At 41.7% G+C, this 14669-nt stretch overlaps 1 protein-coding gene across 9 annotated transcripts in view; it reads right to left on the minus strand.

Moving 5' to 3' along the window:
- ADGRG6 (adhesion G protein-coupled receptor G6) overlaps positions 1-12370 on the minus strand; it is a 111076-nt gene extending 98706 nt beyond the window's left edge. For 2 of the 9 annotated variants that reach the window (XM_038131055.1, XM_038131057.1), the window contains exons 1-2: positions 12139-12368; positions 6405-6505 (exon numbers count right to left, since the gene is read on the minus strand). In XM_038131055.1, coding sequence (XP_037986983.1) covers positions 6405-6505; positions 12139-12140 — 103 coding nt within the window. In that variant the 5' untranslated portion in view covers positions 12141-12368. Of the gene's footprint in view, positions 1-6404; positions 6506-7036; positions 7059-8140; positions 9694-11364; positions 11565-11639; positions 11930-11966; positions 12088-12138 lie in introns of those variants that run through there. The other 7 variants (XM_038131054.1, XM_038131048.1, XM_038131052.1 and 4 more) reach the window with 7 other exon arrangements.
- Between the last annotated feature and the right edge of the window lie 2299 nt (positions 12371-14669).

A 14669-nucleotide genomic window follows, 5' to 3' on the forward strand; every position in this document is an offset into this window, starting at 1 on the left:
CACCTTTTTAGTTTCAGATTCTTGAAAAATACACATCATATATGTTTTTTTTTCATTTTAGTATTGTATATCTATCTCAGACATCTCTGTATTGTGCTTGTGTGAAAATGCAAATTTTAACATTTCTTTATCAGAAAGTGATAACTGAGGCCTTGATCTAGTAAGCATTACATGTTACACCTTGTGGAAAAAGCTTAAGCAATCCCACTAAGTAAATAAATACTATGTTCTAGCAAAAGTAATCATGGACATTAAAATAGGCATCTAAAATCTGCAAGATCAGCCCTTCTGATTAATTGAGAAATGCTGACTTTACAGTGGTAATTACTCACTTCTAAAAAGTCCATCGGGATATGAAATCAACCAATTTAATTAAACAGTATTAATTGCGATACCTATCGAAATGCACATCACACAGTTGCGAGACTTGTATGTTAAGAACTTTTACCTGGAAAACTTCTATTTCTAGTTAACACCTTCACTTCATGATACAACACTTCTCACGTTAGGAATCCACAGGAGAAAAAAAGTGGCATTCGCAAAGACTCAGTTTTTTAATAAGACAGAAACACATCTTGTTCTAAAATTTTCATTCACTTTATTGAGAGCAAGTGACAAATACCATAAAAAATATTTTTTTCACATAATAACCTCTATCAGGGCAGCCTTTTTTAAAGCACAGTCCAGATGGCCACAAGTCATCTTGAGCCCATTTTTGGATATACTGCTAAGGTAGGTACTTTTATTATGTGTTTTATTATGTGTTGTGATAAATAGTATTGACAAATATTAAAGCTTCTCTTGGCTATGTTTTTTAATTTTTAACAGTGAACAAAGAAAATGAGGCAAAAATAATTTATAAACAGATTCTAAAGTACTGTAGGTTGTAAAGATTGGACCTTCTGCGACAGGTTGTTCTTTCTTTGAAGGTGTACTGTTTATAGAGACGTATTATTTAGCCTTTGCTCCACTAAAGGAGTGCAGAGACGCTGTACAATGAGGTCGTAGTCAGCTTAGAAATGCCTGAGCACATTCCATATCGGTTTGGCTGCGAGGCCATATCAGAGGAGGGGGAAAAAAATCACTGTGCTTTTAAGGCAGTATTGTCATGGTTAATGCAAAGAGGTTGAAACGTTTAAGGAAGGGAAAAGAATTATCAACACCATCAAAAGATTATAGCTAAAAAAGTAAACAGAAGTAATGAAAGGCAGGTTCCTGTGAAATTCATTTCAACAGTAATTTACTTTTATATTAACAAACTGTCAGCTAGGGGAAATACAAGAAAGCCACCTAGCAACTTTTTCTCTGCAAGATTTGTATGAACAGAAATTCTAAACACATGCCTCAAGCCAGCAAAAAATTAGATACTAGACAGAACATAAAAGGGATACCTTTATATGTTTTGTTTAAGCTAAATTAAAATATATATTAAAAAAATCTGACAGAGAAAGAGGAAAGAATAAAAAAACCTTGGAACAATTCATTAAATACATAGATTCCTTCTGACTAATCTCTCAATTACTCATGATTTATGTATGCCTCTGTAAGGAAAAACTGCCAGACCGAATATTTTTTCCAAACTTTTTGAATTTCCTGATGTTTTCCATAACTTTCAGAAATAAGAATTTCCATGCCTGAGTCAGGGACAGAATTATCAGTCACATTTACCCTGCTCAGCAATTGATGCACACCCGCTCCCAGCCCTGGGAAGCCATGAGAGGAGTTTGACAAAGCACCAGTAACAACTTTATAAAACCACTCCCTGCTGTACGTGAGGACTGCACCGACCAACTGGGTTAATGCCTTGGCACTTGGGCTCTTGCTCTGCACATGGTACGAAGGAGGAAGATAAGGGAATGTGCTGACAACCATTTCATCATTTGCCCAATGATAGGAACTTTGGCCCCTGTCTGGGGTAGGCAGCTTGAGATTTGTGGTGAAAAAGCCACACTTCCTGACTTGGCTGTGCCAGAAAAGCCCAATCCATTTTCACTATGTCACTAACTCTTGCTGCTAGAGCTGGTGGCATGAGCAATACTTCCCACCATGCTGACTTCCTATCTCTTACTAGGCTTCTGAACCCACAGACTCACCCTGAAATCCTCCCATAAACAAGGGAGGACTTTAATCCCTCCTTTATCTACACAGACACAATTAAGGGGCATAACAGACAAAGACAATCTTATATTGTGGATCATCATCAGACATATGGCTGAAGGACCTGCCTTCAGATTTTTTTTTCTTGATGAGTGAAATACAGAAATTTTGCTAAATCACTACTAAAATTAAGATTCCAGGGGCTGTAACAGAATTGAAATTTATACTTTGGTGAGCTCCTGAGACTTGATTAAACTGCTCTGAGGATGTGGAACTGGGAGACAAGTGCACTTTACTGATGGATGACTAAAGGACAAAGGTTCATTCTGGCATTTGCTACAGCCACAGAAATTTTGTGGTAACATCAGCATGGGGCATAATGCAGAAATAGTGTAGTAAGAATTAGATGTCGATGTCCTCGTGGCTTAATTAAAATAATTATTTTTCACATTCTGAATAAAACTAAGTATGGTTGCACAGCAGTCAAAACTTAAAATATTTATTGACTGTTATGTAACTATAAGTCTACTAATGACATAAGATGAAAACTCTTATGAGGATGTTGCCATCTCCTCAAATGTTCAAGTGTTCAAAACTCTGAAAATCACTCGATAACTAGACTGGAAAATAATTATGCAAACTGCAATCTGCATTTAAGGTCACTGAGAAAACTCCAGTTCTGCTTCTGAGTTACCACAGAAAGTGCAGACAACTCCAAAAGACAGCACAATATAGAAACAATAGACATTTTATTATGACAGCAAAAAGGCAAAAAAGCAAGGGGGGGACTAAACTGAATGTTTTTATGAGGTTACACACACCTGAAGGGACTGATTTTTCCTTTCCATACTAAACTGCTGCTTCTTTATGTCAAATAAATTGAAGCCATTGTGACAGGACAAACAGCAAAACAATTTTTAGACACAGCAAAAGCATTGTCATATTCCAAGACGTGCAATTTCCAATGGGTCTTCTCATTTCCCAGATTTTTAACCAAAAGAGATTCTACAAGACAATGATTAAGAAGGAACTATAGATATTAGGGAAGTTTCGAAATTATATATTTCACAGCCCCAGGGAAAGAGGACTGTAGATTTAAGCCGTTTCTGGTAGATATTACTATACATTTTCAGGGACTGGGATTTGCCAGTCTTTCTTGACATCTATTTCACTGCTATCTAAACCTTTTGATGAGATATCTTCCCCTCATTTATCTTCTTGTAATTTAAGTCCATTTCTTTTGGCCCTTTCAACTTGAAAAGATCAGTCTATCCCTTCCCACTGCACCTACATCCTTAAATATTCTCAGTTCTTATGCATCCCCTCTTTTGCCTATTATAGACCAAAAAATCTTAGTTCTTTCTGTCTGCCTTCATTAGTTACATTTTCTAGAACTTTGTTCACTCCATTTGTTTTCTCCTGGGCTCTCTGAAACAAATAAAATGTACAAAGAAACAAAAAGTTAGGAATATCTGAGTCTCTTACAAAAGCAGATTTAATTAATTCTGTTTAAAATACCCCCACTCCAACATCTCAGCTACCATGCAGCCCTTTCACTGGAAGACAGGCAAGCTGTTTACAAGGGAGGCGAGACATACACTCATCACAGGGAAACTGAGGCACAGCTAAATGGCCCACATACTCAGGGACGTATGACCCACATATCAGGGACATCTACCTCAGACAGGAATGGAACCCTGACAAGTTACTAACTGAGCTGTGCAGTAACTTCCCCCTGACCCACAACACATAACCTGAAGCCAGTGTGCCCAAACTTGATGGCTGCTGAGTTCTTAACTGAAGTACATGCTATATTTTTATCATTTTTTTTCCTGTTAATAATTTCTGTTTCAAGTGTCACAATCCATCCATTGATTCCTTTGAGGTATCAGACCTATACTTTTGAACTGCACTCCACTTGTGCACCTGCTTGTCAGTACCTTACCAACCTGTGGCTGAATATTCTTTCCACAGACCATCTCACTGCTGTGCTAAGTTTTCTGCTGTGTAATCCCTCTCCTAAGCTTTGTTTCTGAAAGCAGGCCCAGTACTGTAGTTTTCCTCAAACTAAACTATGAAATTATTATTTTGCATTTTCCATGTCACAGTGTGACTGATATCTTTATCCTTATGCATAGCCCCTTAAATAATCCATAAAACCTGGACCTGATGATCTTAATCCCTTGCTTGCATGTAACCTCCTCTGGGCAAAGCTTAATAAGCACCAATAGCTTTCTAAGCTTACAGCTCACTAGAGAATCTGGATGAATGTCAGGCTTTTATGAGATTTCTACTGCAAATTCAGTCAAGCTTAAGCTGCCAGAGAGATTATGAATACCACATGAATCCACAGCCAAAGTGACCAATACTTTTTAAGAATGTGAAATAAAAAATGCAGGAGCAGCAGTGTTTCCTGCTTTGTCTGTCTTGCTCTATTAGAAAAGGCAGATGAAAAGATTCCATTTTGCAGCATAACCTATGCTCTTACATCAACATAAAAAGAAATATGAACCCTGAGGGTCTACAGGCAAGTACTGCCAAATGACAGGTTCCTGTAAAGGTAAATGTCTCATTTTCATTTCTGTCAAGTATTAGCAGCAGACTGCTGAACAGCAAACATTTTTCTACTGAACCTGGGCATTTCCAGTGCACCTTATTTATCTACTTATCATTCAGGCCAACAGGGAAATATTTTTTCCATTTATTGAAAGTTTTGAAGATTTCAAATCTATTCCTATGGAGGCAAGAAAGGAAAAGCCCCCACAGGGATGCACTTGAGACTGGAACACTTTGGCTGCTTTTACAATCCAATGGCCCCAAATCATTTTCTTGCTGAAGAGGTTAGCCAGGGGAATATAAAATTTTTTAGAAGTGTATCCTGGAGTTTGGCACAGGGCTTTTGACCTTACTTGTTCAGCACCAGCACAGCTAGCCATGGTGCAATTAGCTGAATGCACGGGTGAGTTTGTGGTTGGCTTTCTCTGTCCTCACAGCACACTGATTGGGACCTTCTGGCTCACAGGGCTTAGGCTGCTGTGTCACCTACACTTTCAGTTATCAGTTATCTGTTATGAAGAGGAATTAGCAAAGGATAATAATTTTGGCATCCTAGTGTTCTAGCCACCAGGTAACAGCACACAGCAGATGTAAATTAGAGGAGGTTTTGATGATTTACTTTGTGCTAAGAATGGCAGTGGTGTGGCCCAAGGTCAAAGGTGGACCGGGAACACAGGGACACAAAATCTATCAGTCAGTGGAGCCACAGGTGAGAGCAGATCCTAAATGCATTTCTGGCTACAGTTTAATGGAAATAGAAGACACCTATTAAAGTGACAGGAATATGGAAAGTGCTACCGTGCAGCAACAACATTGTTTTGTCTCTTTAAAAAAGTGTAGGTTTTAAAAATTTAAAACAGCACTTTTTCAAAATGGAAAAACAAAGCCAAAGAAGTTAGAAGGCCTTTCTATATATAAACAGCCCTTTTTCCAATGGCAAGCCTGTGAAAGCAAAATTACCCATCTGATACCGAATTAGCTGGGCACCACAAGCTGCTCCAAAATTTTCATATGCTCCAGAATAAACTCCAGACATCTTTTTTCCAGCAAAGCAGCTGGATCTCCTAAAATACTTCGCACTTCAGTGGTTAGGACAAGACATTTACTAAATGAAATATCTCATTCATATGTTTAAAGAAAACAGTCAGAATGTTACATTATGCTGTGCTGAAGTGTCACCACAGATCAAGATGATGTCAAGTTTAAACTGATGGTTCTTTACAGTGTACAGGTATCTTACACATAATTTGCATATGCTTTGCTGAGGAATGTTTCTATTATTTGAGTCATAAAAGCTTTTAAAAATAATAAGCACATTCCAGGTATTTTACCACTTTGAACTACAGGAAAGGGCTATTAAATACACAATCTGCAAGCACAAACAGTACTGTGGAAAATGGAAGAACTACATGATTACCCACAGAATTTCAACAACCAGAAGAAATTCAAAAGAGGCAGGCATTAACAAGGTAAACACAAAGAAAGAACAAAATTAAAGAATTCAAAGAAGAAATTTAAAGGAAAAAATAGTAACAATAACAGCAAAACTGTAAAAAGTGGCAAAAAGAAAGTTCAGCAGTAGCAGAACACAGGACCCAAGCTATAAAAGCACAAATAGTGATCATAATGCACCACTTTCATCAAAGTGTTATATTGTACAGAATTCAGCCATACATAAGCATAATTCTCGGACATTAAAACTTTGGCTCCTAGATAATTTATTTATGCAAGAAGATAAATTGTTGACTTACCTGCTTGCTGCATGCATATAATATATGTGGTAAACAAGCAGAGACAGTGATGCAGCTTCCATTTCCAGTGATAGCACCACATTGCATTTCCATGAGACATCCTGTGGGAAAAAAGAAAAGGAACCAAGAATTCAGGGAGTTTTGCAAGACACTAAAATGAGGAAGACTCTGTTGTTAGTCAAACTAGTAACCTGCAGTAAATAAAGCAGTGAAAATTATGGATGGCCCCAGTATTGCTTAAACGGAGACAAAAGTCTGCTAAAAAGGGTCAGAAATTATGTTGTCTGGTTTTCAGCAGACTGCAAAATGGAAGACTGGTCAACCTTGGGCTTCTAAGCAGATAGATGTGGGTGGTATTTCAGTAAAAGAAACAAGAAGCACAGTCTGAAAGAGTTACATTATAGGGGTTTTTTAAAATATGAAATTTTACATGCATAAACACATTTATTCTATTTATTTATCCATAATACATATTTGTTATTAACTAAATAAAGATGGTAAATGATAATTTGCCTCTGCCCTTCACAAAGCTTTCAATTTTTCAGTTCTAATGTTTTGACAGCAATGATATTTTCTGATGACAACTCTCATGAAAATCCTGAAACTTTCCTCGCCAAAATCTAGGAGCTCACCTGTGCTGCCAGAGGAGTCAGGGACATCCAGATTATTTCATAAAATAAATGCAGTTACAGAAAAGTCTCCACCAGTTATAGCTTGAAGTTAAAGTTTCCTTTCCCTTGCAGCCTAGAGGATATTTAACGGCTAAACCAAAATGCTTCCTCCATTGTGGGCAGAAAAGGAAGCATAAGTCTTTTAATAAACTTCTTCAGACCTTTAACCATGCATCCAAAATGAATGGTGCTGCACTACATTCATGTCTCATTTTATTCAACAAGTTAGCAGCAAGCAAAAGGAAGTAACAAGTAACAAAGTACACATGCATTATTTTGACCAACTCCTTCCTTTCCTATTTGGTGATGATAACTGGCTTTTGTTCAGTAAGATATTATCTCCCAATACTGAGGTAGATAAGGACAGAACTCTTCTTTCTTCTCCATAGATACTGCTGTGAATCCACCAGCAGAAACTGGGGGCAAATATCAAACCTTTTCCAGTGGAAGCTTCTGTTTATTACCAAAGTAGAAACCATTGCAGCAAGATAAACCACTTTTAAGGAACAAGTAATATTTCAGCTTTAAAAGTAGTAATTCATCAAAGCACTCCTATGGGCTAGATGCCAATGGGCCCAGGTAAATGACACTTCAGCAGACTGCTGCAATCAGGCTTCCCTTGAGTGCAGTGTTACTCAGCACAGGTATCTGATTACAAAAGAAGTTCAGTTCTTTGTGGGTAGTTGTATCAAATTAGGAATCTGAAGCAGATTTATTTTTTCTGAGATACTGTAAAGTCAAACTTAACAAGTGTTGAAGACAAGCTCAGAAAACATGGGGCTCCGAAATACAAGAATCTCTTTGATGAAGCCAGACTTACAAAATAACTGGATTATCAAACAATAGAATTATTGTCCTTCCACTTAGTGATCCAAAAATCCCTATTAAAATCTCAGACAACAGAAAGCGGAGGTTTTGGAGCTGTTACTTTCCAATGTATATAATTAATAATTCCACAATAACTTTAATATTAATTTAGAAAATTGAATTTGAACAGAAGTCCTTTGAAGACATGAAAACAGTTACACACACATGCAAACACATACAGCATACATATATACTCACAGAGTGGGGAAATGAAAATGTTGGGGCTAACAGCATGACCCATCAGAGATACAAAAGAATCTTCCTGTTCCTACAGAAGAGTTTGCAGATGAGATACAGGGCATCCTGCTGCTTAATCTACCAATGCAAACCTGTAGAAGTGCTTTCATTACTGGTTTTTGCTGCTGGTTTGTTTTGAGCAAGCACATTTAACAGTTATTAGACTAGGAAACAAACATTTATTAATTCAGAATAAATCTGTGTTGATTTCCATCAAACTGATAAATTGTCTGTATCATCACTTTTGATACCTCTGTGACCTCAGAGAAAGATTTTGCTCATTTAATAACTGGAGAATCCAAAACACCACATTTGAGATACTCAGGGAAAAATAACATGACAAACATCTGCTGCTTATGTCTGTTGTGAATGTATTCAGTCACATTACCTCTAGTGCCCTTTTGAAAGAACATGAAATTCTGTGTTAGTCTGAAAAAGGTATTTAATTTGGCCAATTTCTATCTGTTACTGTTTACTTGCATTGCAGTAATGCTTACAAACCAGTACTCCGTGGTACTCCAGAATGATAGCTTATAGTGTGCTTCCTCACCCTCACCCATGTAAAAAGTGCTAGTCAAGAAAGATTTCAATAACATGGATAAGCAACAACAGAGCAGAGCATAAATAAGTGCAAACAATAAGGCAGAAAGTAGTAGCTATAAAGACTTTCCCCCAGAGTAAAAAGCTAGATAACTACATAATTGCTATTAAAAATACACAATTCTCCACCAAAATAAATAAACAAAACAAGTATATGAAAAAGAGCAAACTGTCTCCTCCACTTCGCCACCATTAAAGGACAAAACAATTCTCTTTAAACCACATTATCTCAGTTGACAAGAAAAAGGTTTATCAAACTCCGGCAAGAATGAACACAGAAGCGCACACTACCAAACACTCCACTAATGTGGGCACCATGAGTCAGATCTGTTTCTTTTGGAGAGGATTGCTGAAGAACTGTTTTACAAAGCATAACCACTAGCTGAGTGCTATAAATTAGTGAGGAAATCAGTTATTTATATCTTCCTAGGATCTTGCAGAGCCAAAAAGTCAAAATTCAGAAAGTTGGCTTCTCACAGCCTTACACTCCTGTTCACACAAGAAAGTTGTCAGGGATGGAAGTCAGACAATGGCCAACAAAAAGGCTTCTTCCACAACAAAATCGATCCCTGATATTTTTATAATTTGACATTTCAGACAATTATTATAAGGTGTTGTAATAACTGATAAATACTTCTGAGGCTTTAAAAAACCACAACTTAGTTGCAGATATTATTCACCTCTTAGCCACCATATTTATTTTAAGGTTCTTTTTGTTGGTTACTAGTGTTAATCAACATCTAGAAGTTAATACAAACAGCATATTAATAATTCAATAGAAAAATCAGCAAACAATAATTCAATAATATTCAATAGAAAAATCAGCAAGTTCTGAGCTTGTTTATAGCTTATCAAGGAACAATATGGTCCCCTAACAGCACTGATTTGATGACCAGAGAGACCTCTTTGGTCTTGTGTTCTTATTTTAAATACTATTAAAAAGACGTGTCATTTAATATTCATTAACAGCACAGGCGATGGATATCAGAATAGCAATGTAGTAAAACATGCCAGGAGTTTAGGTAAGCAAAGGGATGGACCCTGTAACAAAGAGATGGATCTGTAACAAAGATCTCAGACATGGAGACACGGATTATTTCAGTCTTTGGTTACATAAAAATTGCTGAACACTGTTCATAGTGAGTTTTCTTCTCTATTTTGTATCAGTTTAAATGAAAGTCCCTGTTCTGTCCCCAGCTGGTAACACACTAGCAGCTCTGAAGAAATCACTCTAGATTGTCACAGAACCAAAACATTTCACCCAACATACCTGGGAATTATTAGGACACCTATGGTAGGAGTACATCTCTACTACAGGTGGATATAGTCTAAAAACAGCAATCCCTCTTAACTTCTTGGGTTTTTTTGAGGGTTTTGGCCTTCTGTGGATTCTGATTTTTCTGAAGTACTAATTTTTCTATGGACTTGCATTTCCCAGGGCAGACACTGTGTGACATGACCATCTATGCACTCTAGCTACCAATTCAGTCCAGTCTAGTCCATAGCTACTTTCATTTCCTATAACATAGGGAGACAATGAGCTTATTCACTATTCATTTCAAAAGAGCAAAATAGACATGTAAATTATCTAAACCATAAATGGACAGTAACTTGACACAGTTGAAGATGGAATTACTGGGAGTTTTGCTACATCCAACTACCAAATCTTATTCCACAGGCCAGTAGCCAGCTAGCAGACAAAACAGCATTGCCTTTTAGGGAAAATACAGTTCTGCAGGACAACATATACAAAATGTGAATAAGGGTGGAGTATTTCATTTGTAGACTGTACCATCCCAAAACATGCAATACAAATTTGAATACACCATCTTCTGTGTTCAAAACTTTGTCAAAATTCCCCGGAGCAGGATGTGAATTCTGCCTCAGGCATGCTGACATGACTTTTTTTGGTCTTTGACATGTCTAAAGCTATTAAGGAAAAATGTTGCTGACACTTTAAAATTAAAAGAAAGATAACATCAATGTCACAATTTTTTCTCACACAGATTGTAAACAAAAATATTGTAAGCTTAATCACTCCCAAGTGGAACTGCAAGTGAAAGATGATTGCAACTCACAGTTTAGTTCCCCAATATTAAGAGAGAAGTTGATTTTAACTTTTAACATCGCTTTAAACTGTAGTACATGAATGTCTTGAAAGATTAACTACACGATACCCCTTAAAACTTTCATTTTGTTAAGCACTACTTGTTCCTAATTATTCTTACAGCCAGCTTTGAAAACACTCTCATGCTCATCAAAAGTGAAGAAAAAAAATAAGAAGCTGCCTTTTAATTTAAACAGAATCAGCCCTATCAGATCCATCTAAGTCCCTTGGCTTTTCTTTCAAAGGGAACTTTTCCCAGTCGCAGGCAACAAATCTGCCGGCTGTTTCCAACCCGGTAGCACCGCAACACTAAATCTTTAGGAACTCCTGATTTCTGCCTTAACTTGACGGCGCTGTGTGAGAACCCCCTGCCTTTTTCACTTGCACCGATTCCCTCGGGTGCATCCCCAGGTTCTCGCTCCTGGCTGTGAACGCACCGGCGGAACGCCGAACCCCAAACCTCAATACCTCGCCTTACCTTCGGCGAGGGACGGTCAGTAAAGGAAAAAAAATATCCCGGGGAAGGCGTCCGGAGGCCAGGGCACTGTACGGCCCGGGGCTGGTGCAGTCCGGCAGGAGGGGGAGCCCCCGGTGCCCGCGCCCGCCCCTCGCCCCCGAGGGTGGCGGAGCCCCGCGCTGCTCCCGCTCCGTGCGCTGCCGAGAGTCGCGGCGCGGATGCCAAAGCTTTGTGAAGCCCGCCCTGCCCTCACTCTCCCTTCCCTTACTTTTTCCCTACTTGTGCTGGCACCTCACCTGGAAGGCTGCCTGCGGTGCCAGGGCTCCTCGACGTGAGCGGCCGCGGCCCCGAGCCGAGAGGCCGGGGCCGGGAGGATGCGGGGGCACCGCCGCTCAGGGCAGGCGGCCAGCGGGGCCAAGTGTTTCTCTAGTTGCCCGCAAGCACGGGGAAATCCACCAGCGCGGTCCTAAGGACGGGGTTAGGGCGCCCTGGAAAGGCAGCGGCCGCCCAGGAGCCGGCAGGGCAGCAGCCGACGGACACGGAGCCCGGACGGGGCAGAGCCTTGCCCTCCGAGCTCCCGGCTTGAAACCTCCCCGTTTCCCCACTCCTTCAGCCCTACCTACCTGCACGGCTCAGCCCTGACATTACTCACCACCCACTGTGGGTGGTGGGAAGCGCTGCCGATCCGCCCGGGGCTCCTCGCCCCGCGATGCAGCCCGCGGGGCTGTCCGCGCTCCCCCAGCGCCCCGGGCGGCAGCCGCAGCCCTCGCCCCAGAGCCCGGAGATGGCACTTACATGGTGACATTACGGGGCGGCTCTCCTCCGGCTCTCAGCAAGCATCCCCCCGCGCTGCCGGTCGCTCTGCCTCTGGCCCGCTCCCTGGCCGGCTCCTCGCAAAGGTCATCGCTCTTTGCCCACCTCTCTTCCACGCCCGCGCCGATCCGCTCCTCCTCCGCCGCGATGCTTCTCCCACCCCGCGCCGCGGCGGGACCTGCCCGTCTCTTTGCACCAGTCGGGGAAACTTCGGTGCGGAGGGAAGCCGCCCCGCCCGCTCCCCGCAGTCAGGTGGCGGCCCCGGCGCGGCCCCGCGGCTAGCCCGGCCCACCGCGCTCCGGGGGCAGGACGGGGCCCGGCCAGCCGCCGCCACCGGGGCCCCGAGCACCCCTCCGGGGAGCTGCTCCACGGGAGCGGCGCGCCGCTCGGGGGAGAGGGATGTCCACCCCCGCCCGGGAACGCCGGGCGCTCCCCGGGCGGCACCACACGGCGCCTTCCGGGCTGACACGGGCGTGCGTCGACCCGGCTCGCCGGTTAGGGGCTAGGGCAGGGGTGTGCAGCGCCCAGGCACCCCTCAGGAGATGATAGCCACAGGCGCAAAGCCACCCGCAAAGGACGTGGGCCACCTCGGAGAAGATTCCGTACTGGGGACACTGCTCTTGCCGGTCACAGCGTGTAGCACCTCGCCGCATCCCGGTGGCAGCAGGGCCCTGGGGACAAGCACGCCCTGCACACCCACCACACTGCGCACTGCCGAGGGAAGCGCGCATAAGCCCACCTGCTCGCCTTACAGAAAAAAACCTGTCCCGCTGTGTCCCAGAGGTGCTGGCACAGACTCCGAGGCACTTAAAAGTGTGCCAGTTTCCTTTGAAGCACCGGACACACTAGGGACACGAGATGGGTGGGTGGCGGTGGCGCGGCTCTGACCCACTTTAAAGCGTGCAAGGCGGTGTGCTGCACCCACAAAATGCTGGCCCACACCTCACTCCCGGGTAGCGTTCTTGGAGGATGGTAGTTTGCACCATTTGCTAATGATCATGAGTTGCTTTGCTCCATTGAAGTCTGTAGGACATGGGACTGCAGTACAGGTAGGTAGGAAAGCATTGAAATGATAGAAAGGGAAAAACAAAAGGTCATCAGAGAAATCCAAAATTTTCACAGTACTTCATGGATCTGAGCAGGCAGGATTAGGAAGGATGGGGAAATAAGACATGGCCCAGTCAATCATTCAATGAAGTTATCAGCATGCAATGGCAGTTAAAAGCAAACAGTCCCCATTAAAAAAAAAAAAAAAAGAAAACATCAATAAATTTTTCATGAACTTTATACTGAACAATAATATTCACTTATTCTGGTCAATTTTTATTCTCTGTCCTTAAAACAAATCTATAGCCTTTTTTTCATTGTAAATTCCTGGCAGTGAACACAGGCACAAGAACTGCTGGGACTGGGTTAGCCAAATCCACATGGGCAATGGTGCAGGCTTGGACAATGTCAATCTACAAGTTCTTGCCGCTGGGTTTATTGTACACCTGCAGATAATTGCATTTACCTTCTGTGAACAGCAAAGTCTGTGCTTCTAGAGTGCACTGGACTCATTGTACATGAGCTCACTATCTCCTGGGCATATTGAACCCACCTGGTATGAGATGTACACAGTAAATCAAGAGCATCTGGAAGAAATCAATCTGCCATTCATGCCCAGATTAGTGATACATGTGTAGTGTTTGTCTGCTGGCATTGGAAACTTATATCTTCCTTTCCTACTTGGAAGGCATTAGAGGTGATGGCTACTCCAGAACCTGGCAGTCAAGCTAAAAAAAGAAAAGAAAAAGGAAAAAAAAAAAAAGAGAAATCATGGGATTTTCCCCGTCATGTTTTTGTTCAGCTGTTTCTTGGTTAATTCTCTTGTTCTGATTTTGCTGTCAAACACTTTTGCAAACATCAATCTGCTTACCCCTCCACAGCAGGAGCAGTGCTGCTTCTGGATCCCAAACTGAACGCTGCCCTGCGAGAAATGCCTGTGATGTCCAGTGGGGATAACGTGCAGTGCAGATTTTCTGCACAATGAAGTAGCATGTTTCTGAAGACAGTCTCAGAGCTGCACAGCAGTGAAGGGAACCCAATCACTAATGAGAAAATGCTGATCATTATCTGGCAACAGCTCACTGTGCCACATCTGCCTTTAATCAATAGTGAAACAACTTGGCATGGTGTGGGTAGTTGGAGAGGGCTGCATTTCTGGCTGCTGCTTAGCAAGAGTGAGAGTTTCTGTGTAGATCTCAGTGATTTTAAGATCTGTGTCTCAGCATGAGAAACCACAGGCTACATTACAACACTCAACTCAGGTTAACATTGCAGGCTGTCTTTTGCACAATGTGATTAAGAGAGAAAAAAAATTACAGAAGTCTGGGAAGCAGTGCTATAACCAGAAGGGTTCTTTATATTCATATCTAGTGAGCAGCACCCACAGAAAGTCAAGCAGCTCTTTTTATTCTTTTCTTACCGCATCTGTAGTCACAATGTTGCTTTGCATTTATTTTTATTACACC

The sequence above is a fragment of the Motacilla alba genome, chromosome 3 (genome assembly GCF_015832195.1).
Source record: "Motacilla alba alba isolate MOTALB_02 chromosome 3, Motacilla_alba_V1.0_pri, whole genome shotgun sequence".
Classification (NCBI taxonomy): Eukaryota; Metazoa; Chordata; class Aves; order Passeriformes; family Motacillidae; genus Motacilla; species Motacilla alba.